This window comes from Podospora pseudocomata (assembly GCF_035222375.1).
Source record: "Podospora pseudocomata strain CBS 415.72m chromosome 1 map unlocalized CBS415.72m_1, whole genome shotgun sequence".
Taxonomy (NCBI): domain Eukaryota; kingdom Fungi; phylum Ascomycota; class Sordariomycetes; order Sordariales; family Podosporaceae; genus Podospora; species Podospora pseudocomata.
Window position 1 is genome coordinate 3,514,930 of NW_026946363.1, and position 24,477 is coordinate 3,539,406.

The window sequence follows — 24,477 nt, forward strand, 5'->3', positions numbered from 1 at the left end:
ACGCAGCTCTCCCTTCAAACAGTAAAACTAGGTCTGGCGAACGGCGACGCACCACTCAGCAGATGTAAAGGCTGCAGCCAATTATACCCTTCCTACTTTTTGACCAAGACCCTCTCTCACAGCTCGACTCTCTGATTCCTGTCCATTAGAGGTATCACAATACCCCCAGGCATTGCAGCTTTACATAAAGACGGTACCTCATACGCTTTTGCCGTTCAAAATCCTATCCACACGGCGGCAGCGACCAGGGAGAGTTCTAGCATTCTGAAGGGTGGCCGAGCCTGTGATCCACTCGACACGAAGTTGTTATTGGTAAAGGGGCTAGTATCGGTAAGAGGGGGCGGGATCGGTTCTGGACTGGGCTCAGGTGATGGTATGGATGTTTGCGCTGAGGAGGCGGCGATACTATTGCTTGTTGATGTGCTGTCCGGTTGATTGTTCCGGTCTACTGTTGAGGTTGTCGTTGGGTCGGGGATGTCCCCTTCCTGAACGGAAGATGATGGCCTCGTCTCCACAGTCAAAGACTTTGAGGTGACCTTGCTAGGTGAGGTGCTAATGATGGTTGTCGTGGTGGGGAGTTCAGGTATGAAATCCTTTGCTAAGAGTTTGGCGGCGTCGAGCTTCGAAGCCGGCAGATCTTGATTTCTCTCGCCACAGCCGTCCTCCAAAGGGTCGAGGAAGCTGTCTTGATAGTTGCGGAGATCGGCATGGCAGTTGGTGTCCATGCATTTAAGAACCTTTTCGAGAAAACTTCCCCTTGCTCGCTTGCACATACAATTGCCATTACTTGGCAAACAATCGGAATCCAATATGCAACCCCCTACGCATGGTGGAAACTCAAAAGAAGGTCTTGTCGACTCGACTTTTTCAACCAAAGACAGGAAGAAGGTCAAGCCAGCGAGGGCAAAGCCGACGTGCCGCAAGAATACCATTGCCTTCTGTTTTGTCACAGCGTCTTGTCAGGAAGGCGGCATGCTAGCCCTTGGGAGGAAGAAAAATAAGAAAGAGAGAGAAAGCTCATACACGCCAGAAGAGGCTTTGAACCATCCAGTCGCCATGTCACTCCAGGCATTGAACCATAGCTAAATATCCCAAAGTTGGAGGGGACAGGAGGCCTGATGTGATGGCCATGGTGCATGAGAGGCAGGGGGTCGGTCCATTGGAGGAGCAACATCTTGAAACAAACTGGCAAGGGTCAAAAGCTGGTTCAGCCTCGTTTGGCCAAGTTTTTACAAGTCCTTCTTAATCTCACATAATGGACTGGCCAATGAATCAAGGCGATCACCATCTTACAGTATTAATATGTGGAATGCCTCCAACGGCGGGGTGCATGTGTAGATAGATGTTCAGCTGAAATAAGTTGAGTGTACATCAGCACCAGCTAGGCACACCAGGGAAAGACAAGTCGTCAAGTGTGGATAGGGAGTGGGACCGTGAATAGTGGGCAGGATTGCTCCGATGGAGCCCGGGGTTGACTGACATGCGGGGCTCACTAAATATTTATCGATAAGAGCAGCGACAAGATGCCAAAATTTCCAAAAGTTGGATAGGCTCAACGATAAGATTAGAAAGGCTATTTGACCTGTTTAGCGACACATCACTCGACCCTCACGGCAATAAAGCACCAGAAATCACCGAATTCCTCGGTCGCCCCCTTTCGCCCTCCCCAATCCCACATAGACCTGCGAACCGATGGCGCCGACAAAACCAAAAAAGAAGTCGACCAAAGACAAGGCAAGGGACAGACTCCGAGCCAAAGCCGCCGCCGCGCAATCCTCAAATGTCAACCCCAGAGAGCTTCTCGTGCAAGCCATCGGCATGCTCGAGGTCGGCGATGCGGAGGGCGCCGCCAGAGTCGCCAGGACAGCGTATGATCACATCGGAGACAACGGACGACAGGCTGGCGCCGCGCTGTCCCTTCTGGGTCAAATACATGTCGAGTTGGGAGAGGTTAACAGTGCTCGCCAGTTCTTCCTGTCTGCCGTCAAGGTGGATGAAGATGGTTCGCTTCCGGAAGATTTGGGTGGCGGTGCCGAAAAGTTTCTTTGGCTTGCACAACTAAGTGAAGAAGGTGGTCAAGACAGCGTTGGCTGGTTCGAGCGTGGTGCGGCCGCACTGCGTGCCCATATTCAGACACTTACCGACGCACTAGAGTCACGGCCCCTTACCCGCGACGAACAGGAAACTGCCATCAACGAGAAACGAAGAAAGCTGGCAGATACACTCTGCGCCGTTGCCGAGGTCTACATGACAGATCTCAGCTGGGAGGACGATGCTGAGAGTCGGTGCGAGGCGCTGATTACCGAGGCTATTATGCTGGCCCCTGAACAGCCAGATACCTGGCAAACTGTCGCAAACGTACGAATCTCACAGTCACGAACCGAAGAAGCGAAAGAGGCCTTGAAAAGAAGCTTGGGACTGTGGACAGATCTGCCGCCTGAAGACCCTGGGGTTCCTGCGTTTCCATCACGTGTCAGTCTGGTTCGGTTGCTGATAGAGGTTGGGCTGGAGGAGCAAGCGATTGAAGTTGCCGGACGTCTTGTTGACGAGGACGATCTCAGTGTGGAAGCCTGGTACCTTGGTGGCTATGGGAAATACATGCTGGGCCAGAAGTTGAAGGAGGTGGGGCAGACTGGCGATGCTGACAAGTGGAAAAGAGTGTGGCGTTCTTCGCGGAAATGGCTTATTCAGTGCATGAGGATTTTCGAGGCCGAGGAGTATGAGGACGAAAGGTTAGGGGAACATGCACGGGAATTGATGGGCGTTATTAGAGACGAGCTTGGCGAGGCTTTGGGGGATGATCTGGATGAGGATGTTTGGGAAGACACCGATGATGAGGACGATGTGGACACAGATATGCAATAGCATGTGTCATGGTTTTGGTGGTCAAGAGGGTTCGCTGGAAGGGTGGACTGACGGATGAACCCACGAGCATTGAGGAGGCCACGCTCCATTCGGACTTCAAAATTAATACATGAGATATACCAGGAATGACTCCCCAGTGAAAAAATACCATACCCTATGCGATCGTGTAGTTGAAAAATGGGGTACAAGCGTGCTCCTTTGATTGAAAACACACCTAGTTAGTTTTCACCAACCTCAAGTTTCTGAATTTCCTCAATGACGGTATCATCGTCAGCCTCATCTTGCCCGGCCGCTGCGAGGCCACGTTCCCAAAGCTGTTTTCCTGTGAGCTTTGTAGGCTCCTTTATCCTGGCTTTCTTCAACTCGGCCAGTCTTTCCTCCTCTTCCCTGATTCTGCCCTCCTCCATCTCTTTCAAGAACGACTCTCTCCACTTCAAGAATGTCTCGCGTGTAACCGGGGTTCCCTGAAACTTCTTATTCTCCTCACGTTCGGCAGCCAGCACGGCTTCTTCGTGTGCCTTCACGATAGCTGCCTTTCGATCCAGCACTAGTTGCTCTGCGGCTTCTTTGAGTGTCGAGACCAAAGTGAACACCATTGCGATCCCAAGATTTTCTTCGATCGTTGCGTCCAACCCCCGTAAAAGCTGCTCCTTGTCCTCGGCGATGTTGAGGTGTGGGTGAGGGATTGCGTTCTGTGACGCCGAGAGCTCTAGGAATGGTGCCTTGTCTGGATATTCCTCGGGGTAGCGCACAGTAAGGAGCATAATCGGAGGTTCCTCCTTGTCATCTGGGATATCGAGGGCGATCAATATTCTGTATTCAGTCTCGGATATGTCTGGAAGGTGGTGGACTATCTGTCAGTTCACTGCCTGCCCAGAGCCATGCACGATGAACGGACCTGTAATCTCGTCTGGAAAGATAGAGTCCAGAACCTCTCTTTCCTCAATTTGATCCTCACGCCCCATCTTAAGTATCTGTGCTGTAAAGAATAGCGGCTTTGTGTCGTTGTTGATGTCCTGGCCAGGCGGAGGACCAGGTCTTCCTGTGAGCACTTGGAACGAAGTGGGTGGGTTTGGATTTACTCTTTGCTGATGGGAGTGTGGTTCGTCTGGTGGATTTGCTGGTTTGTTGGAGGAGGGGCACAACTTTTGGACGTGGGGTCTTGCGTCCACCCCGGCCCGCCAAGCTCACACTAGGCTGACCGCCTGGCAGAAACAGGGATCCTAGGAATTGGCTTCCAAAAAAATTTCGGCCAAAGCAGAACTGGTAGCGCAGCATTTCGAGTTTGGCGGGTAAGCTCAACCTTGGATCGATCACCATTCAACACCTCTCGAATTGCTTCACTCTTCAGCGGCGGACATAAAAATGGCGCCAAAATTCTCGGAGCCTAGCGTAAAGAGAAAGGTGCATCACAACGATGGCAGCAGAGCGAAGAAGGCGAAGACTACCACCGGGCCGAAGCACAAGAAAGTCGAGCCAAAGGCTTCTGAAAGTGATGGCGCCACCTTTTCCGACTCGGACGACGGAGGCGCTGCTTTGAAGCAGGGGAAAACAGCGAACGGCCAGGCCGCTGGCAAGGCGTTGGAGAAAGGTTTGTTGTCCTTGCCTGTGAGACTCGAGACTCAATTCTATCGGTGTTAACAAGCCAACAGGACAAACCTCCCGCGAGGCTCATGCGAAGCAGAAACAGTTGGCGCAAGAACGTAAAGCCGCGAAACCATTGGCGGACGAGGTTCAGCGGACGAAAAAGTTGTGGGAGAGATTGCGCCGCAAGTCGCATGTGCCCAAGGAGGAGCGCCAGCAACTGGTCGACGAGCTCTTCTCCATCATTACCGGGCGCATCAAAGACTTCGTATTGAAGCACGACGCCGTGCGCGCTGTCCAGACGGCCATCAAATACTCAACCCCAGTCCAAAGGAAGCAGATCGCGAAGGAGCTTCAGGGTGCCTATGCGCAACTTGCTGAGAGCAGATATGCCAAGTTTCTCATCGGCAAACTCCTTGTCCAGAACGACACCGAGATTCGCGACATCATCATCCCCGAGTTTTATGGGAAAATCCGCAAGCTTATCAACCATTCCGAAGCATCCTGGATTCTGGACGACATCTACCGTGGGGCAGCCACCAAGGAACAGAAGGCCCATATGTTGCGAGAATGGTACGGGCCCGAGTTCGCCTTGTTCAAGTCGGGGAATAAGGGCGAGGTCACGGCCGACCTGTCCAAAATTCTTGCTGAAGAGCCAAGCAAGCGGTCGACAGTCCTCAAATACCTTTGTGATATGACCAACAACCTGATCCAAAAGAAGATGACCGGGTTCACAATGCTGCACGACGCCATGTTGCAATATTTCCTCAACCTCAAGCCCGACAGTGAAGAGCTCAAAGAGTTTGTTGAGGTCGTCAAGGGTGACGAGAATGGCGATCTGCTCAAGAACATGGCCTTCACCAAATCTGGCGCGCGTTTAGCCTGCTTGCTCTTGGCCCATGGGAGTGCGAAGGACCGGAAGCAAATCCTCAAGACATACAAGGACACATTTCAGCTCATGTCGGGTGACCCTCATGGGCACATGATCCTGTTGGCTGCCTACGATCTCATCGATGACACAGTTTTGACCTCCAAGTCAATCTTTCCAGAAATCTTGGGCAAGGCCGAGGACCTAGACCCAGGGAACATCACTTTCATGGCGAACGACCCGAACGCACGCATCGTGTCCTTGTACTTGTTCGAAGGCCAGTCCAAATCATTGTTCCCATCGAGCCATGCCGATGATTTGGAATTGCTCAGCGAGCTCCACGAGATCCGCAAGACTACGTGCAAGAAGGACGCCGAGGTGAGACGCAAAGAGCTGGTAGCATCCATGTCCCCACAGATGCTGGCCGCCGTAGCGGCCTTTGGGAAGGAACTTGCGGCCACTTCGTTTGGTTGTCAATTCATCGCCGATATTCTCCTGTCTTCCATTGGGGACAAGACTGCCGCCCTCGAGGCTGTTGCTGCCACAGCGGCTGGTGAGCCTAACCCTGCTCTCCCTGAGGATGCTGATCCTCCCTACCCCCCACCACCACACCTTTCCCTTACACCTCACGGAGGCAAGCTGTATAAGACCCTCATCGCCGGTGGGCGGTTCGATAGGGAGACGGGAACCGTCAAAAGAATCGAGCCACCCCTTAACTTCGCCGACATTCTCTACCCTGTCATAAAAGACCACATCATGCAGTGGGCAGTTGGGCCAAGCTCGTTTACAGTGTTGGGTTTACTTGAAGCCCCGGATTTCTCATCAAAGAAAGAGCTTCTCAAACTCCTCAAGTTGGAGAAGAAGACTCTTGAGCGTGCCGCCACCGCTGCTGAGACCACGGCGGAGGGTGTGAAACCCAAGTTGAAGAACAAGGACAACGGCTCCAAGTCGAAGTCGGGAGGGAACCAAGGCGCAAGACTGTTGTTGGAAAAGTTGCAAGCATAGAATATAGGGCAAAGTGTGCAGCGTGCGTGGATGGGGTGCTATGAACATGATGGATAGGGGCCCATACAGCGCAGAGGCTTCGCTAATAAATAAACCTAGTGTAAACACATGGACACTCTGCCATGATGGCGTTATCTGTAGACTGAAGTGACTGGTCGGTGACGGTTCTTTCCAAGCCAGAGGACCTACCTTCCTCGTGCTCCATTCCGTGCAAAGGGACGAGGTGAGTTCTGGCGTTACACCTCCCCGGTGGAAGACGGCGGTGTCACCAGACAAAGCTAGGTCTGGCAATAGGCATTGAGATAAAATGTTCACTTCCAATGCTTCGCCCATACACTCACACATGCAGTCCTGGAGGTTCACAGAGTAGAAGTTGCACGACTTCTCCTGCCACGTGCTTGAATTCACTCCTGCCGGACAATCCTGGGCACCCAAGCCAGGTTTTGCATGGATCACCAATGAATCCACATCGCAATTCCCGGATTTTCCGATATCCTTGGTGGGGCGCCATCTAGAAACAGGTTGGGTTGAGGCTTGACAGTGTGTCCACGATGATTTCGTTGCCAGAAACAACCAGCTTCGACTCATCATCTCAAGTCTGCGCAAGTGCGAGTGGGTATCTGTGGTATATTTGTACCTTCACCACGCCCTGGTATGCCGGTTGCTGCGACATCAACCCTTGTCACCAACAACCCGTGGGCTGTCCGCTCACTGCTCAGGGAGAGCCAGTGACGTCCACGATATCCACATTCACATCGCCATCCTCGCGTGAAGCTACCGCGACCATCACAACTACCGCCGACATCTCTTCGCAAATAACGCTCCCGGCCTCCATCTTTCCGGCCACCCAAGAAGACAACCAAGAGGACAGCCATGGTATGACGATCTCAATCAACGCTCTCGTCGGGGTCGTGGTGGGCTGTACCATTGCGGTCATATTCGTGGCCCTCGTAACTTGCATGTGGTGGAGTCAGCGACGGCGGGAAAGGGATGAGAAGCGTCAACAAGCACAGAGACTGGCATCGCCACGGCTTGTGGACGAGGAGCTTGTTCCCCCGGGCCTAGAAGGCGTTTTCAACCCCATGGCTTCGGATGGCCCAGGCAGTATTTTCGATCGCGCTGAAGGTAAGCCTAGCTCTCCTCGAAATCTGGGCTGTTTGAGATATCCGAGCTGACTGTTGACTGCTCGTCAATCAAGGCCGCATGTCCAAGATATCTCACGAAAGCGGATCGTTCCCCATCCTACCACCACTCCGCGATAGTTACTTGAGCGGCAGTACGCCCAGAAAACTTGCGACGAGCCCACTATCACCAAACACGCCAAACACTTCATCAACTACGCCCAAATCTGCCGAGCTCGACTCAAGTCCAATGTGCGAACTTTCCTCTTCTGACCCCCCCAAACACGGAAAGTTGCCATGTCCTCAACAGGAAGACAAACCCCGTGCTGACCAACCAACCGCGGGCGACGCTGAACAGTACTCAGCGAGAACGAGAGTCCAACACAGGTGTAAATAGCTGGACAAGGTTCCAAAACGTTCAACTTTGAAAACAAAGCTGAATATGGGCAGGCATTCTTGATCGAATATGTCATTTTCATATCATCTAATGAATCAAGGCATGACCTGGTCAAAACGTCAGAAGTATATATTTATGCATTTCTTGCAAGGGATTGTGCCCCCGGCGATCTCAATGATTAACTACCAACCCGAGAAGGGGTCGAGGAATCGGTCAGTCGATAGACTTGGACGAAAATCACACTGTCAATTAGAACCTTGAGCCATAAAATGGGATAATACAACCTTCATTTTCGGTACCATTGCCTGCTGTCCTGCTGTCCCAGCCGACCTAGTCATCCTCTCTTTGTATAACGCCGAGAAAAACAAAACGCCTAATTAACCTGCCCTCCTGACGCCGTTGTGCAATGCATTTTTGTCATACCCCCTTGCAAGACGTTTGTTGATGACTACGCACGTCCATCATGCGACGCTTCCCGACTCGACTCGGTATCGAGGAATTTGACCTGGGGATGTTGATCACAGAAGCTTCTCCAATTCATCCAGCAGCTCTCCCAAGTCCTCGTCGCTGATCTTGTCCGCCAAGGAAGGAATCAAGGTCTTGCACTCATCGGCGGTATCGCAGCAAAGGGATCCTAGAGGGACAAGAGTCATCGTTAGCCAGTTGTAGAGGTCGCAGCGGACAAAACAGTCGTCGTCTGCCAGCCCAAAATGCGGATGCTGAAAATGCGAAACATACCAATCTGGGCCCTTTCGAATTTGCTCAATTCCTTGTGCGTGCTCAGCAGTCGCTCGACAGCCTCCACATTCTCCTTCGCCTTGAACCGAGCAAATGCATCGAGGTAGTCGAGTGTCTGGTTGAGCGCGTCCGTCTCGTTCCGGTCCTTGCGATCCTTTTTTCGTTTGGCCATGAGGGCGTTGATGACGAGTGACGCTTCCGACAGTGTCAGCGTGTCGACGTCCTGGAACTCGCCCAGTTTGAGAACAGCGCCTGCTTCTTCTTCACCGGCCGGTGGGGGTTTTGCCCGCGAGGTAGGAGCGTGTTTCTGATCCGACATTGTTCAGTCTGTTATTCGGCTGCGTTGATTGGCAAAGGTAGATCCAAGTCTGTACCGCTAGTATGGGTGGTAAGTAAAAGGATGGACTTGGTCGATTTGGCCTTGCTTGCGGACGTAGAAACTAGTGGTCGTACGAAGAATAAAAGAACCGATTGTATGGTGCGAATATAAAGGATGGAGGGACCTGGTGGGTTCTCTTGGTTCTTCTTTGATTACTTGTCAAAGTTCCCTCTCAATGGAAGAGGTGCTGTACTCTAAATTCGCCATATCGTCACAGTGCGACCTTGGGGCTGCCACTCATTGGTGGATCCTTTAGCTGTGGCTGATGTTGCCAAGTGGGAGACCGGCAAGGCTGGCACTGTGCTGGAAGATTCTGCTGGCTGCACTGTGTACGTCTTTGGTGGGGGCCTGCATCTGGTTCGCCTCAACCTTGCAGCAGCGGGCTTGGGCTGCACTAACAGCTTGAGGAGACAAAAAGTGCCAAGATCCGCAGCCTCTCAACATCTGGGGCAGCCCAAGTCCAACCTCGCTAACAGACTTAGGAGACTCAGACGCAAGGCTCAGTAGATCAATGCAAGTGGTTCCATCACTCGATACATAATCAACTCGGAAACTACGAGAACTGCGTAGAGTCGCTCGCTAAACTTTTGATTTGGAAATGGCATCATGAGCGACACCAATCTCTTGCATTTGTGGCTCACAGGGCATTTGCCCAGTGAAAAGAGCCCCTGATGGGCCTATCTCTCCCCCTTCCAACCCCCTCTCAACACCCTCAGTCCATCCGTCTCTTGCGCGCACCCAGCAAATAGTTGCTCTGTAAGTAGCTGCTTTGTAAGAGACAGCATCTAAATACCGATATCAACCCCATCAGACATGCCTTACCCCAGTCGCTTTCGAGTTCAAGCAAGCCACATGCCAGCGTATTGGATCGTTCAGGTAATATTTCGCTGGTTTCCGTCACTCAATGCAGTTGTAGCTGCACTCCGCTCGAACAACTCCAGTGCAAAATTATGCTTTAGCAATTGCTTCGCAATCCATCAACTTTGCCAAGTCGCCATCATGAGATACCTTGACCCTTCGCACATGAATATCGCACAAAAGACCACAACCTGAATGCAGCTTGATTTGCGACCCTTTCGCCAGATAGACATCCTACACTGTGTGGCGGTCGATCCGGCAAATCCCCATGGCTTCCCCAGGCATTGTACCCCACCGTCTATCAAAGAGCAGAAAAAACAAATAACTACATATCGAGTCAGCAGAGAAACCAAACATAAACATGTCGTTGGCTGGGAATCTTACGTTGTTGGTAGCCGCAATTGCAATGCTGTCTTCAAAGGGATGCCAGCTCATGTGAAGAATCTTCTTGTTGAAGTCGATCTGGTCAGCATCCGTTTCCTTACGCATGCGTTGACCCTGCCCCGGAGCTGCTGGGCTTCCGGCGCGCGATCCTCCCTTCTTTCCATTAGCTGTCGGGCTTGTTGATGAGTTGATGGGAGTGGGCACGCCAACTTTCTTGGCCTTGAAAGCAGATTTGTCGGCCTGAAGAACCACTTCAACCTCCTTCTCCGGGTCTGAAGGATATATCATGAAGTTGTTGTTGTAGCTTCCTGTCATGACATTCTTTCCATCGCCCGAAAACACCACCTCAAACTTGTCGAAAATGCTATCATTCTCGTACGTGTCACAGAGCCTCGGTCTGAGATGCTCGTGAATCGGAATGGTTTTGATCGGCTGCCTCTCCATGGCGACGTCCCAAATCTTCACAGTCAAATAATCGCGGGAGAGGATGTATTTGCCGTCGTATGAGAAGCGAACATCCGAGATGGACGAGATAATCTCAGAGAAGAATGAGCGGGAGGACGGATCTTCCTCCTGTTCAAACACTACATTGGTAAGAGCCAGGTTAGTTCATCATTCCAATGACATTCCACGGATGCGAGTCCCGTCAACTACTCACTCTTGGCGTGCTGGTCACATAGAGCCCGCTCACGCATGTCTGCCAGCTTGATGGTGCCCTTGGAACTGGCATACATGAACCAGTTGCAGCTGGTCGGATGAAACTCCGCCGCTGTGATGACTTCGGTCAACTCCTCCATGTTTGCGGGCTTGATGTCAACAATGTTGAAGCTCTGGTCTTGAATATTCAGGTTCCAGAGGTTGATGCGTAGATCGTCGCTGCTAATAAAGGTTTCGCCGTCACTATTGACTGAGATGCTGTTAATATGATACGCATGGGCGTTGGCATATGTCCGCCGAGGCACAGCCGCCACGACAGTATCGTGGTGAGTTAGTCTCGGCAGCTTCAGATCATTCGCGGACCGAAATTGGGCGGTGGGAAGGGCGCGAGAAGCGCCGCCTCCCCCATGAACGTTCGCCGGGGTGGCATCGTGCGAGAGATTGTTTTCGGCCACAACCTTCAGTGACTTTTCAAAAACCTTCCATAGCTTGATCGTCTTGTCGTTGGTCGAGAGTAAATAGTGTGAGGCGTTCTGTCGTCGGCACCACTTGATCTTGTTGATCTTCTCCTCAATCTCCAATGATTTGAGGTAATCGAACTCGGGCTCGTGAGACTGAAACTCTGTATGGAACTTGTATTCGCACGTTTTTTTCTGCCTCGCTGTGTCAGTATCAATCTCCCGAGGCTGAAATGCCAATATCAAGATCCCGGACTGACCGTCTCATTACGCTCGAAGAGCACAACTCTGCCACCCTTGTCGCCAGTTGCAAGATAGTTGCCGGTGTGATCGAATTCGACCGTCGAGATGATGTCGGCTGTTCAAGGTGGGGTCAGCCAATGCTCACAGAAAACAGCGTGAGCTGCAAGAGGAGAGAAGTATGTGTGCTAAGAGCACCAAGATACCTCGGGGGGTGTCGTGTGCCGTACCTTCCGTGATATCCTCAACGTCTCCCTTATCACCGAAGCACCTGAAGACAGAAACGGTTAGCATACACGCGGAGAACAGCAGAGTAATGCTCAAGCAGCATGTCAATGTGAACAGACGGCAGTAAAGAATTGAAAGGAAAGCGGGGAAGCGGTGGGGGACCAGGGCGGCGATCAAGATACTTACTGGGTGAACTTCCATGTCGGTACGTTCGCTTCTGTGTCTACCATCTTCGCAACCTGATATCGTGGGCCGAGGGAGGTCCCTCTCTGCCACTAAGCGGTATGGAAAAAGAAGAATCGGGCAGCTGGGGCTGATGATGACGGGCAGCCAAGGTCCAGGGGGGGATGATGGACCAACGACGTGGGTGACACGCGATATCGGGCGGGGTTCAGGTCGAGGAATGTACCGAAGTCCCGGACGATGGACAGAAGCTAAAACGCACGATGGTGAAGCGATCTGGCGAGCAGGTCGAGTGGTGGATGAGCTGGGATGCTGGCGGGACGGAGGCTCAAACGGCCGGGAGCTTTGCTGTACGAGTCTTGGGAGGACGGGCGCGGGGATGCGTGTGCGAATGCTCTATTGCTGTGCCGCCTAGACGTGGGCAGCGATGAAAGATGAGGGGTGAGAAAAAAGACTGATCTGCGGATCCAGGGCAGGATTCAACTGAAGATGCAAGGCAAGTGCGGGGGGTGCGCGTCTGAAGCTGGGACACACCGAACGTGGGTAAATGCTTGTCGAAAAAGCTTTGGAAGAGATGGAGATGTTGGAAACAAGTCAAGCTCGAAATGACGGGGAGTCGGTGTTGGCGCAATGACCTTTGGTAGGTGGTGGGTAGGTGCGCCCAGATCGGCCACACTAGGTAAGGGTGAATGGTCCAGAATGGGGCCCCGAAAGCATCAGGCACACAGTGCGAGACCGTGCCACTCAGCTCTTCTATGCACACAATGAGCCAAAGCCAGCACAGCTGCTTAGCCTGCGCCTGGCCTGAACAGCGCATACAAACCCGACCGGGCATTCTTTGGGCACGATCTTGCTAATTCCGGGCAGTGGAATTTGGCTCCTTCTCATCCGGCACCAAATTCCTGCTGCTCCACGGAAAGAATCTCCCTCCTCGTTCGCACACACACACACACCGCCGCCCCCGCCCACCCGCAGCTGTACCTAAGCTTTCAAGCACCGACTTAGATATACAGGAGCGACCTCCTTGAGTTGGATAAGCCCAACCGGTTCAGGCTCGGATCTGTCGGTTGTACAAGGGACAGGCGACTCGTGTCAAGCGGTCAAATCACATGCCAACAGTGCCTGTTGTTGTCAGCAACGTGGATGGCGTTTGTTGAATAGGACTTTGCGCTGAGCTATTAGCCTCTTACGGTGTTTATTGGTCCCAGCCATCTACCACCCGCGCCTACAACAGTCGGCTATTCTGCTTCAGGGGTTACAACATCCAAAATGGGACATCAGTCAACAGGACCTGATGAAGGCGCCGAGAAAGGGAAGGGCAAAGATCGAGAAACTAGACACGACCAGGACAAATCTATTCACAACGGCGACCCTCAGAACCAAGATACCGGGTCGGCCCTCACGCGGATTGCTCAGTCAGCCGCCTCCTTACCGTCGTATCTCATGTCAGGGGCCCCAGAAATAGGTCCTGGTGGAAGCGAAAAAGGGGAGGGTTCCCGAGTGGGACAAGCATTAGCAAGAGCTGGTGATAGTTCTGTCCGGATACAGACAGACCCTTCAGCTGGTGGGACGTTGAGGCCTGGGCATACCGAGGCGCACATGGCTGAGCAAGATGCGTCGTTTGCGGCGTTTCTGGATAGTGACGATGTTCCCATGCTGTCAGAGCCCGCTGGGCTGGAAGAAGCCTGGCAGTCGACTACCGCAGCAACGCCGGCTTGGGTGCCATCCCAATCTGTACAGGAACAGATGGCAAAAGATGGCGCCGACGTGGTGGCCTTGCTGTCTGGACAAAGCGGTCCAGAGCCCGACCTGCTCCCAGAGGAAGCAGTTTCGCAAGCAGACCTGACAAGTCTACGAAAGGCTCTCTTTGGCGAGGATGCAGGGCGATCAACAGCTGCTGTTGCGTGGGATAATGTCCTCAACTTCATCCCTGAATACCTTCGAGCGGACCCCGCTGCGGGCGGCAACACTGAGCTTTACTCGCACCTCGGAGCAGAAAACACCGATGAGGCCTGGCAATCATGGCTTGACCAGTGGTCTCGAGTGCTGACGGACTATCAAGACGAAGTTTGGGGTGATCTCAACGCGCTGGTCGATGACGCTCGTGAGGAGATAAAGAGGATGGAGGAAGTCAAACCAGGGGAGAGGCCCCCTGAGCCCAAAGCACTCCTCCGTCTGCGTGCCATTCTTGGGCACTTGCGGGGGACGTAGGCACATACTCGTCTGTCATACTGCCTGCCTGATGCCCCGCGGATGCTCGTCGTGGCAGTAAACCGAACGATTACCCCGCCGAAACCCAACAGACAAGGGTTCCTTATCGGACCCGATATTGTGTTGCTGTGCCAGCAATCAATATGACATCACAACGTGGATTGCGCGCCTTTGGTTGGTCAACACAACTTGCCCTCAAGCTCCTTTGCAGTGCCGCTGAGCTGGGCCTCACTCACCGCCCAGCTATCCAAAAGAGCTCACTGCTTGCACCTATCTAGCAACCTTGTACTTGTATTTGTATGAATGTAGCAAACCATACCAACCACATATGCAGCATTAGTTTATGCCATGCATCTGGTCTGCCTATCGGCTCAGTTTGTCGAGTGAATCCATTGATTTTCATTGTATCTGGAGATACTCAAACTCGGTCATACAGGACCCCCACCGTCACCTCGTACTACATATCCAAGAGGACCGGACCACCACATCTACCCCCCTCTCGGCGATCAGCCATCAGCACAAGGGGTGTCCAGCAGATAACCGTCCTCCAAACCAAATATGAGGACCAGACGATCCGCTTGCCTACCAGCGCCTTTGAGCACGCTACTGCTGGCCCTCACTGCAGCATGCTCTGTTTACGCCAACCTCCAGCCGTTCCAGCCTGCTGAGACAGCCGCCATTGTCGCAAAGCGGCAGCAAGGATGCCTCTCCAACTTTTACAGCTGCGCGAACCAAGGTCCCGCATTCAACGGCGTCTGTTGTCAAAACGGACAGACATGCGGCCTAGACGCTAACAATGAGCCGGCGTGCTGTCCAGCTGGGTGAGATAAACGTTCCCTACACCAAGAAGGCATCTTCCACAGAATGGAAAATTGTGTAGCTAACCATTGACCCTCCTCTCCCGCTTCGTCGCATCAGCGCTATATGTACCGGCACCGCACCCGCAAGCTTCGTCACCCCCGTCCCGGCAGCCACGACCGCCGTGTCCTACGTCGCGAACAACTTCTTCTCGTTCCCCTATGTCGCCACCTACTTTGCCAACAGGGAGCACTGCTCGGCCGCTGCCAGGCAGTGCGATGCCAACCACGAGGCATGCCAGTCGCAACTTCAGGGCCTTGCCGGCGGGGCAGGATATGCCGTCACCATCGCCGTTCCGGGCGGGGGAGGCACGACTGTGACGGCTGCGGCTGGGGTCACTTATGAGCCTGCTCGGGCGACAAGCATATGTAAGCATGAGTTACACTTCCCATACACAAACATTTATGCCCCTCCGGGGTAGATTCCCAACGCCCTTGGCTGTTCGGTATGGCTTACTTGTTCATTGCAGGCAGCAGCTTGTCCAGCGTGGCGTGCAACGGGCTTCAGGCTAGCATGTGCACGATGGAGGGGACAACCGCAAACGGCTTCTACTTTGGGTCTGGGAATGCAGCCCCAAGACCCACGGCTGCTGCGATTGGTGTTGTCGGTGCTGTGGCGGCCGGCGTGGCAGGGCTCAATCTCATGAACGGTTTCTAAATAGGCATAGATTCGGCGGTGGAGTCGGTCTTTTGTGCTGAGTTGCCATGGGATAGCAAGCAAGGGCGTTGATGATATGTATTTGGACAATGTGTCTTGCAACGAAATGAGCAACGACGTGGAATACCCGAGTTAGAAAACTTGGCTCAAAGTCTCGCTGGAAAGAGAAAGTATCTTGTAACATGCAGGCGGTCCTGAAAGGGCCCAATATCACAAGTGACAAATCACGCATCATCATGTCAAAGGGAAGTGGCAGGCCGCTGAGAAACAGAACGCATGATACCAATTATACCCGTTTTGTGCGCCATCGCTAAAAGAACAAGATACTGAGACCCCTTTCGACCCTTTATATATAACCTTGGAAATCCATGCCACCCAGCCAAACCTGCCCTCTACCCATATTTTACACATCCAGAGAGCAGCGGGCTTCCAGCCCGGATTTGGCAATACATAGTATGCCTTGAAAATAGCCGAAAAGACTTGTAGAAAATATAAGAGATAGAGCGCTTCACAATCGACAACGACAACAATGACACTTGGTTCTACCGTCTTTCATCGATGACCTCAGCCGAGGTGCCCAAAAGATCAGTCTCACGATCGACCCTGTTTATGCTGCCTTTAGCAACAAACCCGTACCCGGCAGGTCTTTCGTCGCTGCTGCCTGACCGGTCGTTTAGTTCAACTTGACTGAAGTCGTCGGTGACCCCCGCGGAGGACCCAGACAATCTCTTCTGCGAGGGTGTCCGTTCGAAGGGAAGCCGCGAAGAGGTCGCACCGAAAGGGGCGAGATTGCTTGACCGACCTGCTTCACTGGGTAAAGATAACTGTGGCACCTGGACCTGGGGGTTCGAATTCCTTTTTGAGCTTCGTCTGGGGACATTTGGGACCTCGATTTGCAATGAACTATTGGGGCCCGGCCTCACGGATGTGGTGGGGGAGCGAGAGACTATCCCTGCATCCTCATCGGTTAGTGAGGGTGGTGCGTCAACAGCTGGTGCACTTCCCAGGCCGTCAAGGTTGTCATCCTGCTGGCTTCCTCGGCCATTTAAGGGTTCTTGCTCTGGCACCTCTACGTCTGTCGAGCGTAGAGCATCGTTCTTTGACCGTGTCCCATCGTCAGAGTCAGAGTCAATCGGGCCGCTGCGAAGAACGCCCATAGCTACAGGAATTCCTTGGGGCGCTCGGTCGTCTTCAAAGCCGCCATTCAACGCCTGCATCGCAGGTGGCATCCGTGAACTTCTGACCACTTCAAAGCCCTTTCCCTTATCCTTGCCTTTAGGCGTAAACATATTCCTGAACCAACCCGCCGCGGAAGCCATTGGTCTCGTCGGATCAGCGGGCCCAGTCCTCAGCTTGCGACTCGGCGCATCCGAGTTCAACCTCTGGCCTCTGACTCCGTAATAAAAGTCCGCTTCTCGCATGGAATAGTCAGTCCTGGTGGGACCAAAAGGAACCACATACGGCGCGGGTGTGGCATCCCTTGATATCTGAGTGCCAATTTCTAGGGGGTCGTTCAGTTGCACCGTCCCAGGTTCGCTAAGGCGTTTCTGAGCCCAATCACTGCTCGTCCATGACCCCCCCACCTTGGTGGTAGGCGAATAGGTCGTTTCAATAGTAGGGCGCCGTTGCCTCGGTGGTCGATAGTACGGATCTGGAGCCTGCATGGTCATGGAACCCTGGGGCCTACCGGGGTGTCCAGGAGATGGCAGGAAAGAAAAGTTGCTGGCTTCTCCCGGTGTCGTGGGTGTGTAAGAGCCGGCAATGCTCTCCAGTGGACGCGCGGGACCGTCAAAGCTAGGGGTGTTGAACCCGGACGAGCTTCTATGCCGATGATGCATCATGACACCCATGCTCCCGGCCGACTCACTCCTAATGCGTCCACCAGGCATGATGTAGCCTGCTTTCGATGTTTCGTCGACATCCAGCATGGCAGAACTTGAGAGCTGGCTTTGGCGAGATGGGCCGGTTTCACGCCGAGACATACGGCGGGAAAGCTGTCTCATGCCAAAGATTTTGGACAATCCACCTCGGGACTGACCCCGAATATCATCACCGCCAGCCCCTAGCATACGGGCAACAACCTCGACAATAGTCTGGACTGCGTTCAAGAGAAATCCAAGCACAAGAACGCCAGCGTGAGTGATGAGAATCGCATAGCCGATCCAGCCCTTTTCACTCTCAGGAACACCGAGTGATGGCACGAACACCACCATCAGGAGCACTGTGACAAGACGCAGCGCAGAGAAAAGCGTGTGGTAAGCATTCATGGATGTCGCTGAGTGAAACGGCCGAAAAGCGTGCAGCGTAAGGACATGTATCACCTCGCAGATAGCAAGAATGACGACCTGAGCGACGCCAGAAGGCTGCACGGCTCCCACTGCTATGCCGCGGACGAAATTCAACAGCACAGGGATCATAGTGAAAGCTGCGGCTTCGTCCGAGTAAGTGTTGTACAGCGGGCCATAAAGGAGAAGCGTCGGGAGGTCATCAAACAGGAAAGCTCGAGGCTTGGTCTTGGCAACAAGAAAAAGCAGCCAACCTGCAAATCCGATAATCAAAATCAGAGCCAGGACAGCGACCACCACCGTGTAGACCGGTGACTGGCCAGCAATGACGAGCTGAAACGTCGATAGGGCGACAATCGGCATCAGGAAATAGTTCAAGACAATCCTGACAACATTGCCGAGAGTAAATGGTATGTTTTTGGCGCGCAAGTCTTCTTCCGAGACCTTTTGGAAGTAGCGATAGAGCCACTGAACAACAAACCCGGCCTGTACAAGGACAGTTATAGCGGCAATGATGACCAACACCCAGATAATAGTGCCAGTCCATATATCCTCAGGGTTAGCCATGCCGGCCAGTTGGGCGAGGCGCTGCAAGCCATATGCACCGTCTGCAACATAAATACCGTCCCGAAGACTGACCCATCCAGGGTCCTGCGTGACAAAGCTCTGGTTGAACATGAGTGCTGACCACGCTGCCTGACTGACGATAGGCTGGTAGAATCCTGGGTAATTTAGCGTCAGGCCGCCAGTGAGGACGACGAACTGAATGTACTGAAGGCAATCTCCAAAACCAGGGGTGACAAGTCGAAGGAGATCGGGGTCACGACCGTAGTTGGAGCTCCAGTGGAAGACATCGCTAGTTCCCCAGGGGCTGAAAACTGCTGCAAATACTGTTGCCACACCCACAAAGACCAGAACAGCCAGGGGTAGGAATTTCAACATCCAAGCCAAACTTCCCAGATCTGGCGTCACGTTGGCTGCCACGCAAGTGATGATTTCAGCCTGATCACCATAAATAACCTCAAAGGACGTCGAGAACGATCCAAAAGCATACGACGAGTAGAAATCGTTGCTGATTGACACAAACGGCAGTTTGTCTTTGACTAGGCTATATGACGCTGTCAGCACTACACATTCACGACCGGGCCCTTGAGCTCCGTAGATCAAAAGGCAGGCCTTTCCCTCGCTGAGTGTTCGCTCCAACTTACCCAAAGTCAGATCCATTCCAGTCGCCAAAAACAGGCCCAAGCGGGCATGCTCCGTTCTTCAACTCATCATTGCAAAAGTCGGTAAGATTGGACCAAGGCTCATACGTCAAGACTTTGATCCTGGCTCTCAACGTGGTGAACTTATTTACGTCGGGTACCCCCAGAAGCTTGCCGTCGGTTTTATTCGGGTCAGTCCAGTCCGGACTGGTCGCCGGCGGCAATGACACCGGTGTGTACGAGCCCGTCACATTCCCCCACAGCGTAACCCGAAGAGAGTGCCTATCGGTTGCTTCGAAAGTAGCATCGATGTGTATGGGTTCCCACTGCAGCTTTGGCGGTTGACTGTTTCTGTAGGTGTCTGATAGACAGTTCTCGAACGGCACGGAGGCAGCGGCAGCCGGACGGGTGAGGGGGCTCAACAGCAATATCAACACAGCGGGAAGGCGGAGGAAGGACCGCAGTTCGGATAGCCGGGAACGAGGGCCTGTGTGGCGGACAAAATCGGACGACAAGATGTCAGGCGAAGGGCTCCGACCCGTCATGGCGACGACCGATACGGACAACCCATCGGCCGCATGCCGGGGCCGATCATGGTAGCCACGGGCTCGGACGCCACGGGGCTCAGATGGCGACTCTGGATGGAAAGGGGGCTTGGGTGTAACTGGGATGTCGGGAGCATCGACGTCTCGCATGTTTAGCAGAGCTGCTGTGTTGATGTCGGCAGCGTCAGGGGGAGTGTCGACTGTCTCGGTGTCTTGAACACGCCGGTAGAACGAATAGGCTGCCGGCGGTCTTGCACTGTTGAAGAAAGCTGGGCCTGTCGGCAGAATCGGCGATTGTGGTAACGGCGCAACGGCAACGGACTATGTGCTGTGCATCTTGGAGTGTACGTCGTCTTGCAGTCCCAATCTGACGAGTGCCTGTCTTTTTCGAGTTCTGTCGGTTCGATATGTCGTCGGCAGGCCTTTGGGGACTGGAAAGAATAGAAGCGACAGGATAACGAGCGTCAGCCCCGGACAGGACGGACGCGCACGAGTGCGGAAGGATGCTTTGGGTGGTGTCCCCACACCAGGTAGCGCTTTTGGAACTTGGAGGAGGCAGTGCTGGGTAACATGCACGGCCTCTGTTTGGTTAGCGTGCGCGCCAGGGACCCAGGAGATTGTGACAGCCCGCGGGCGGGTCTTGCCCTGGTCTGTGCACTGACATATGTAGAACCAGGCCTCAAATGACGTGGATTTCCATGACTGCTGGAATAGGCTTGACAAGTCTTCAACTGCTCGACTGGCTTCTTTCTGTCTGTACCTCCCTAATGCACTGATTGATACAGGGAGCAAAGAGTCAATCAAGGTCATGACGTTTTCTACTTCTCCCCAATGTTACAGCGTTTCTTGCCAACTTGCCCAACACGAGGTTAATGGATTATGGATTACTATGGATCAGCGGGAGCGGCCTTGATCGTGACCCTGCTATTAAGGCACTTGTTATACCTCCATCAACCTCTCCGGAACCTTTGTGTTCTGCCGCCCAACCAAGAGGTGGCCCGCTGTATGACTGCAGCGGCCGGCCAGTCCGTCACACCTTTGGGGTCAGAACCAGGCCTGGAGATAGGGTGAACATTATCAACGGCACGTTTTCTTGAGACCAAGTGACACGCCTCGCATGAAAATAAGACACCGAAATTACCAATTGATATTTAGCACGCTGTTTTTCTATCTTCCCCCTTACTCCCTTATTAACTTTGTCAGAGTATGCCTCCCGGGTATCTCCTATCATTGTCATCCCACTTCGTATTCCCTCTTTTCCATGCCAAAACAAAGCAACAGATAGAGCCATACATGACACGAGCAAAGTTTTGCCAAGCATATACATCAAGATTGCAATTCAAGCCTCCTTTCCTTCGCCCACTGCCTGCCAATGCGTTCCATCTCTGTACAGTCTTCAGCAGTGTTCGGATGAAGCGTCCACTCTGTGGCCGGTGCAAGCTTCCTCAACAGTTTCTTCAGTTGTGTCAAGATGGCTTTGTCCCATTCTGAAAATGGCAATCGCAGGCTTTGTGATACCATTCTAGGGTGATTTTCTGCTCCTGGTCGAAGCTCGCGTATAGGCCGGAAAACCGTTAATTCGAGAGTGTTGATGATAACCCGGGGCGCATGAGTTTCGTATCTGGGTGTTCCTAACGGCAGCCAACTTCTCGTGTTCTGGCCAAGTCCGACCTTTGTAGTGCTGTGTACAGGTCTATCAGTATCGTGATTGGAAACCCGGAAATGCGGCCTCCTGATTCGAGCGGCGCTCTGTTCCTTCCCACCACGATGGAGGGCATGTCCCGCCCTCTGCTCATCCTTCGGTCCAAATAAACTTTGCAGACTGGCCGCCTCACCAGCATCTTCATGATTCGACTGTGCTAGGGGGTTATTGAAATGGCCCGAAGCAGATGTTTCTGTGACTACTGCGCGAGCGTTGTGTTGAGATCGAATCGCCGACCCTGCCGTGGGTCTTACCAAGCCATCACTGTCGCCTTCGACGTTGTTTCTATGCTTCTCAAAAGGGAGCGTGGCTTGTTTCGAGTGACCATCTGCTCTCCTCATATCAGGATACCGCTTTTCGAAATGCTTCCTGATATCACCGCCATTTCTATGCTGCCGTGCTCCAGGATTTGTCAGACCGCTGACCGCAGTCTCGTCTTCTGAATCAGTGTTTTCGGAGCTATGGCTTTCCGTTGTCGCATTATCAGAGTCACTAGAGCTATGTTGATTGGGATCTCCAGTTGATGACAGGACATTTTTAGCCGAAACTCCCCGAGTTACTCGGTTACGCTGCTGATTCTGTTGTCGTTTTGGTATGTGGAGAGGCTGCAACGAGGTTCTTTGGACCGCATTTGATGACATTGGAGTCTCGCCAAGAGGCACTTCCAGTCTTTGGGCTGCGTTGTCTGAAGACCCACCGATGAGTAGTCTGGCTGCCCTTGACACGTGAGGGTAGATGCGGCGCGGCAGTAGGCGATCTTTATACGTCGGGTGGCTCGTATTACCATGGCTCGGCCGAAGTGATGGTGGGATCAACTGGTCTGGCTCGGAAGATGGTGGCGGCGTCAATGGCGTGACTGGGAGCTTGAAGCTAGGGTTCAGTCTCACAATAGGCAGTCCTCGCTGATGAGATTGGGCTGGGCCCCTAATACCCGTAGCTTCTGCACGTGGAGGCACTCTGGATAACTTCGGCTGTTTCTCGTGAAACTGCCGGTTGTCCGGGCGGCCCGAGGGAAGAGGGCGCCTTTTGAGACTTCCCATAGCTGCAATAGACCACGGGTTGAGCTCTGCCAAAGCGTTATGTCCGTCGGCCCCATGAGACTCTGAACGCTGCCGACTTTCTTCTTGGCTTTGGGTGTCGGTGTTGCTCTCCTCTTCCAGAGTTGGACGCACAGGTTGGCCCAATTCGTTCTGACTCTCCATGTCAAAGTCACCATCCGATCCGTCTACCGGAGCCGACATATCAACCGTCCACGAACTCGCTTGGCCCTTATGAAATGTTGGCGAATGCAGGTAATTTTGGAGAGTTACGTTGGTACTTACGGTGAAAAGATCCCGGTGATTGTGATTATCTTGTGGGCTCATCTCTCCATCACCATCCCCTCTGATTCGTGACGAGTGTAAAAGGGGTAACGCGGCTGCTGCATGTTTCTTATGTTGGTCGGCAATTGATGTGCTATTGGGTTCATCCGGGCGGTGATTCCCCTGCCTACCAATCCCATCTTCCAAGTGTGAACAAGCTTCCAACACTTCCCCCCTATTTTCACGACCCTGTCCCTCATTGACACTACTGGGGTAGACCACCCGCAGGAATGTTTTGAAGTCACTGATCAATTGGTCTTCCTGAAGAAACAAAACATCCTCCTTGGCTGGCTCTATGTTGACATCGTACCATCCTAGAGAACAGCAGATGTTCAGACAGATGAAAATATCCTTGGGGACACCTGCCGAAGTTAGTGGACAGACCGACTGTCTCAAACATTCTCTCAACGCCATGGTCAGTTTTCTCCCGGTTCCTCGAGTGGCTGAAATGGGGCGGGAGTCGACAGAGAAGAAAAGGCCCTTCGGAATTTTGCTGTGCTCGACATCTGGTTTCATAAGAATCGCTTCAAACACGTGTCGCCTGCTCCTTTCTTCGCCCGGAAAGCCTGTGTTGGGATCTGGTCTGTCCGGCCACGTTCGGACAAAACACTGAGATGCCTTCTGAACACCGAAGATCTGGATAGCTGTTTCCATAATGTCCTTGCCTGGATGTGGAGATATCCTCAGAGACTGATTGGGGTTTTGTAAGACTGCAAAGTGTATCCTAAGCGGGTGTCTCGCAAACGCACAAGCCTGAACCAAGTGCCTCATCTTCTCGATGTTCTTCGATATCTCCACCGGCTTTCTCGCGATTCGCTCTCGGACGGGATAATTGGAGAAAATGTTGGTGACTGTGACTGTAGTGCCCTGCTCAGCAGCGTGTACGCTTTGAGTTTCGACGCCGCCGTTGTCAGCAAGCCGAATCATTTGAGGGGTCTCCAATCCGACTCTCGTGATCACATGAACGGTTGCTACCGTGTTGATACTGGCCAAGGCTGTCCCACGAAATCCAAGAGATTTCCCACCAATCTTGTCAATGTCCTCAAAGGAACTGAGCTTGCTCGTATGCGAAGGGCGGCCAAGGGCGTTGAAGTCAGAGGATGATATACCGCTTCCATTATCCCTCACTTCAATCTTGTCTACAGTGTTTGGGGAAACACTGATATGTATGGTCTGTGCCCCCGAGTCCAGAGCGTTGTCCAGCAGTTCTTTCAAGACCATGAAAGTTGAGGTAATGTTCAAAGTCGAGCCGATCCGCCGGCAAGCATCATCCGGGAGTGGTGTGATGGGCATGGTGGCTAGAAAAACAACAGAATATTGATATCAAGGGTAGTACTCATGATTCTAGCGGGAGTGATGGAATAATAATAAGTACATGAGGGAATAAGGGCCGGTGCCCACAAGGTAGATTGCTTGGTGCTGGGCAGATATGTTTTTGCGGAAGACAGTTCTGTTTTTTTTTTTTTTTTTCGTGTGTGTGTGTGTGTGTGTGTGTGTGTGTGTTACTCGGCTTTCACTCTGTCCACGTGAAGACCAGACACCTGGAACAGAGAGAAGGCGCCGATGCGCTGTTAAGCTGAAAGGCGCAACCACCGTGGTTCTTGCCTTGTTGGGAGCTCGCCAGCAGTGGTTGGTACTTGCCACAAAGTAGCTGACGCACTATCGAAGGGGGGAATCCCTCTGCCCTC

The 24,477-nt window shown here is 53.0% G+C and overlaps 12 protein-coding genes across 12 annotated transcripts; 5 read left to right on the plus strand and 7 right to left on the minus strand.

The window, feature by feature from the left end:
• Window positions 1-215: 215 nt before the first annotated feature.
• QC762_0011750 (uncharacterized protein) lies at window positions 216-725 on the minus strand (the record flags this gene model as incomplete). Its single annotated transcript, XM_062882927.1, has 1 exon — window positions 216-725. One exon carries the CDS (start codon window positions 723-725, stop codon window positions 216-218), a length of 510 nt encoding a protein of 169 aa, XP_062748703.1.
• A 967-nt stretch (window positions 726-1,692) lies between these two features.
• Window positions 1,693-2,865, plus strand: QC762_0011760 (uncharacterized protein; the record flags this gene model as incomplete). Its single annotated transcript, XM_062882928.1, has 1 exon — window positions 1,693-2,865. The coding sequence occupies one exon, from the start codon at window positions 1,693-1,695 to the stop codon at window positions 2,863-2,865; it is 1,173 nt and encodes a 390-aa protein (XP_062748704.1).
• On the minus strand, window positions 1,777-2,954 carry QC762_0011770 (uncharacterized protein; the record flags this gene model as incomplete). Its single annotated transcript, XM_062882929.1, has 3 exons — window positions 1,777-2,058; window positions 2,197-2,339; window positions 2,918-2,954. 3 exons carry the CDS (start codon window positions 2,952-2,954, stop codon window positions 1,777-1,779), a joined length of 462 nt encoding a protein of 153 aa, XP_062748705.1.
• Window positions 2,955-3,083: 129 nt separating this feature from the next.
• On the minus strand, window positions 3,084-5,078 carry GIR2 (the record flags this gene model as incomplete). The annotated part of the gene is made up of 2 exons (XM_062885837.1): window positions 3,764-5,078; window positions 3,084-3,700 (listed from the first exon to the last, which is right to left on the minus strand). The coding sequence occupies exons 1-2, from the start codon at window positions 3,828-3,830 to the stop codon at window positions 3,084-3,086; spliced, it is 684 nt and encodes a 227-aa protein (XP_062748706.1). The 5' UTR covers window positions 3,831-5,078.
• Window positions 4,108-6,481, plus strand: puf6 (Pumilio y domain member 6). Its single transcript, XM_062885836.1, has 2 exons — window positions 4,108-4,456; window positions 4,518-6,481. The coding sequence occupies exons 1-2, from the start codon at window positions 4,231-4,233 to the stop codon at window positions 6,320-6,322; spliced, it is 2,031 nt and encodes a 676-aa protein (XP_062748707.1). The 5' UTR covers window positions 4,108-4,230; the 3' UTR covers window positions 6,323-6,481.
• Window positions 6,482-6,642: 161 nt separating this feature from the next.
• QC762_114140 (uncharacterized protein) lies at window positions 6,643-7,904 on the plus strand. Its single transcript, XM_062885835.1, has 2 exons — window positions 6,643-7,447; window positions 7,521-7,904. The coding sequence occupies exons 1-2, from the start codon at window positions 6,874-6,876 to the stop codon at window positions 7,838-7,840; spliced, it is 894 nt and encodes a 297-aa protein (XP_062748708.1). The 5' UTR covers window positions 6,643-6,873; the 3' UTR covers window positions 7,841-7,904.
• Window positions 7,905-7,997: 93 nt separating this feature from the next.
• On the minus strand, window positions 7,998-9,216 carry QC762_114130 (uncharacterized protein). The gene is made up of 2 exons (XM_062885834.1): window positions 8,579-9,216; window positions 7,998-8,474 (listed from the first exon to the last, which is right to left on the minus strand). The coding sequence occupies exons 1-2, from the start codon at window positions 8,895-8,897 to the stop codon at window positions 8,359-8,361; spliced, it is 435 nt and encodes a 144-aa protein (XP_062748709.1). The 5' UTR covers window positions 8,898-9,216; the 3' UTR covers window positions 7,998-8,358.
• A 434-nt stretch (window positions 9,217-9,650) lies between these two features.
• CDC55 (protein phosphatase 2A regulatory subunit cdc55) lies at window positions 9,651-13,702 on the minus strand. Its single transcript, XM_062885833.1, has 6 exons — window positions 11,969-13,702; window positions 11,785-11,825; window positions 11,575-11,672; window positions 10,858-11,509; window positions 10,200-10,783; window positions 9,651-10,140 (listed from the first exon to the last, which is right to left on the minus strand). Exons 1-6 carry the CDS (start codon window positions 12,010-12,012, stop codon window positions 10,117-10,119), a joined length of 1,443 nt encoding a protein of 480 aa, XP_062748710.1. The 5' UTR covers window positions 12,013-13,702; the 3' UTR covers window positions 9,651-10,116.
• Window positions 13,235-14,176, plus strand: QC762_114110 (uncharacterized protein; the record flags this gene model as incomplete). The annotated part of the gene is made up of 1 exon (XM_062885832.1): window positions 13,235-14,176. One exon carries the CDS (start codon window positions 13,235-13,237, stop codon window positions 14,174-14,176), a length of 942 nt encoding a protein of 313 aa, XP_062748711.1.
• Window positions 14,177-14,734: 558 nt separating this feature from the next.
• QC762_0011840 (uncharacterized protein) lies at window positions 14,735-15,901 on the plus strand (the record flags this gene model as incomplete). Its single annotated transcript, XM_062882931.1, has 3 exons — window positions 14,735-14,997; window positions 15,095-15,402; window positions 15,504-15,901. The coding sequence occupies 3 exons, from the start codon at window positions 14,735-14,737 to the stop codon at window positions 15,689-15,691; spliced, it is 759 nt and encodes a 252-aa protein (XP_062748712.1). The 3' UTR covers window positions 15,692-15,901.
• On the minus strand, window positions 15,057-15,498 carry QC762_0011850 (uncharacterized protein; the record flags this gene model as incomplete). The annotated part of the gene is made up of 2 exons (XM_062882932.1): window positions 15,057-15,348; window positions 15,491-15,498. The coding sequence occupies 2 exons, from the start codon at window positions 15,496-15,498 to the stop codon at window positions 15,057-15,059; spliced, it is 300 nt and encodes a 99-aa protein (XP_062748713.1).
• Window positions 15,902-16,233: 332 nt separating the features above from the next.
• QC762_0011860 (uncharacterized protein) lies at window positions 16,234-24,285 on the minus strand (the record flags this gene model as incomplete). The annotated part of the gene is made up of 4 exons (XM_062882933.1): window positions 22,751-24,285; window positions 21,683-22,696; window positions 19,185-20,047; window positions 16,234-19,084 (listed from the first exon to the last, which is right to left on the minus strand). The coding sequence occupies exons 1-4, from the start codon at window positions 24,080-24,082 to the stop codon at window positions 16,234-16,236; spliced, it is 6,060 nt and encodes a 2,019-aa protein (XP_062748714.1). The 5' UTR covers window positions 24,083-24,285.
• Between the last annotated feature and the right edge of the window lie 192 nt (window positions 24,286-24,477).

Coding starts and splice junctions, on each gene's coding strand:
- CDC55 (XM_062885833.1), bottom strand. CDS start 12,012: ATGGTAGACACAGAAGCGAACGTACCGACATGGAAGTTCACCCA. Junction 10,784..10,857: donor ATGTGACCAGCACGCCAAGA/GTGAGTAGTTGA, acceptor TTACCAATGTAG/TGTTTGAACAGGAGGAAGAT. Junction 10,141..10,199: donor CAATTGCGGCTACCAACAAC/GTAAGATTCCCA, acceptor CTCGATATGTAG/TTATTTGTTTTTTCTGCTCT.
- QC762_114130 (XM_062885834.1), bottom strand. CDS start 8,897: ATGTCGGATCAGAAACACGCTCCTACCTCGCGGGCAAAACCCCCACCG. Junction 8,475..8,578: donor ATTCGAAAGGGCCCAGATTG/GTATGTTTCGCA, acceptor TTGTCCCTCTAG/GATCCCTTTGCTGCGATACC.
- puf6 (XM_062885836.1), top strand. CDS start 4,231: ATGGCGCCAAAATTCTCGGAGCCTAGCGTAAAGAGAAAGGTGCATCAC. Junction 4,457..4,517: donor TGGCAAGGCGTTGGAGAAAG/GTTTGTTGTCCT, acceptor ACAAGCCAACAG/GACAAACCTCCCGCGAGGCT.
- QC762_114140 (XM_062885835.1), top strand. CDS start 6,874: ATGATTTCGTTGCCAGAAACAACCAGCTTCGACTCATCATCTCAAGTC. Junction 7,448..7,520: donor TATTTTCGATCGCGCTGAAG/GTAAGCCTAGCT, acceptor TCGTCAATCAAG/GCCGCATGTCCAAGATATCT.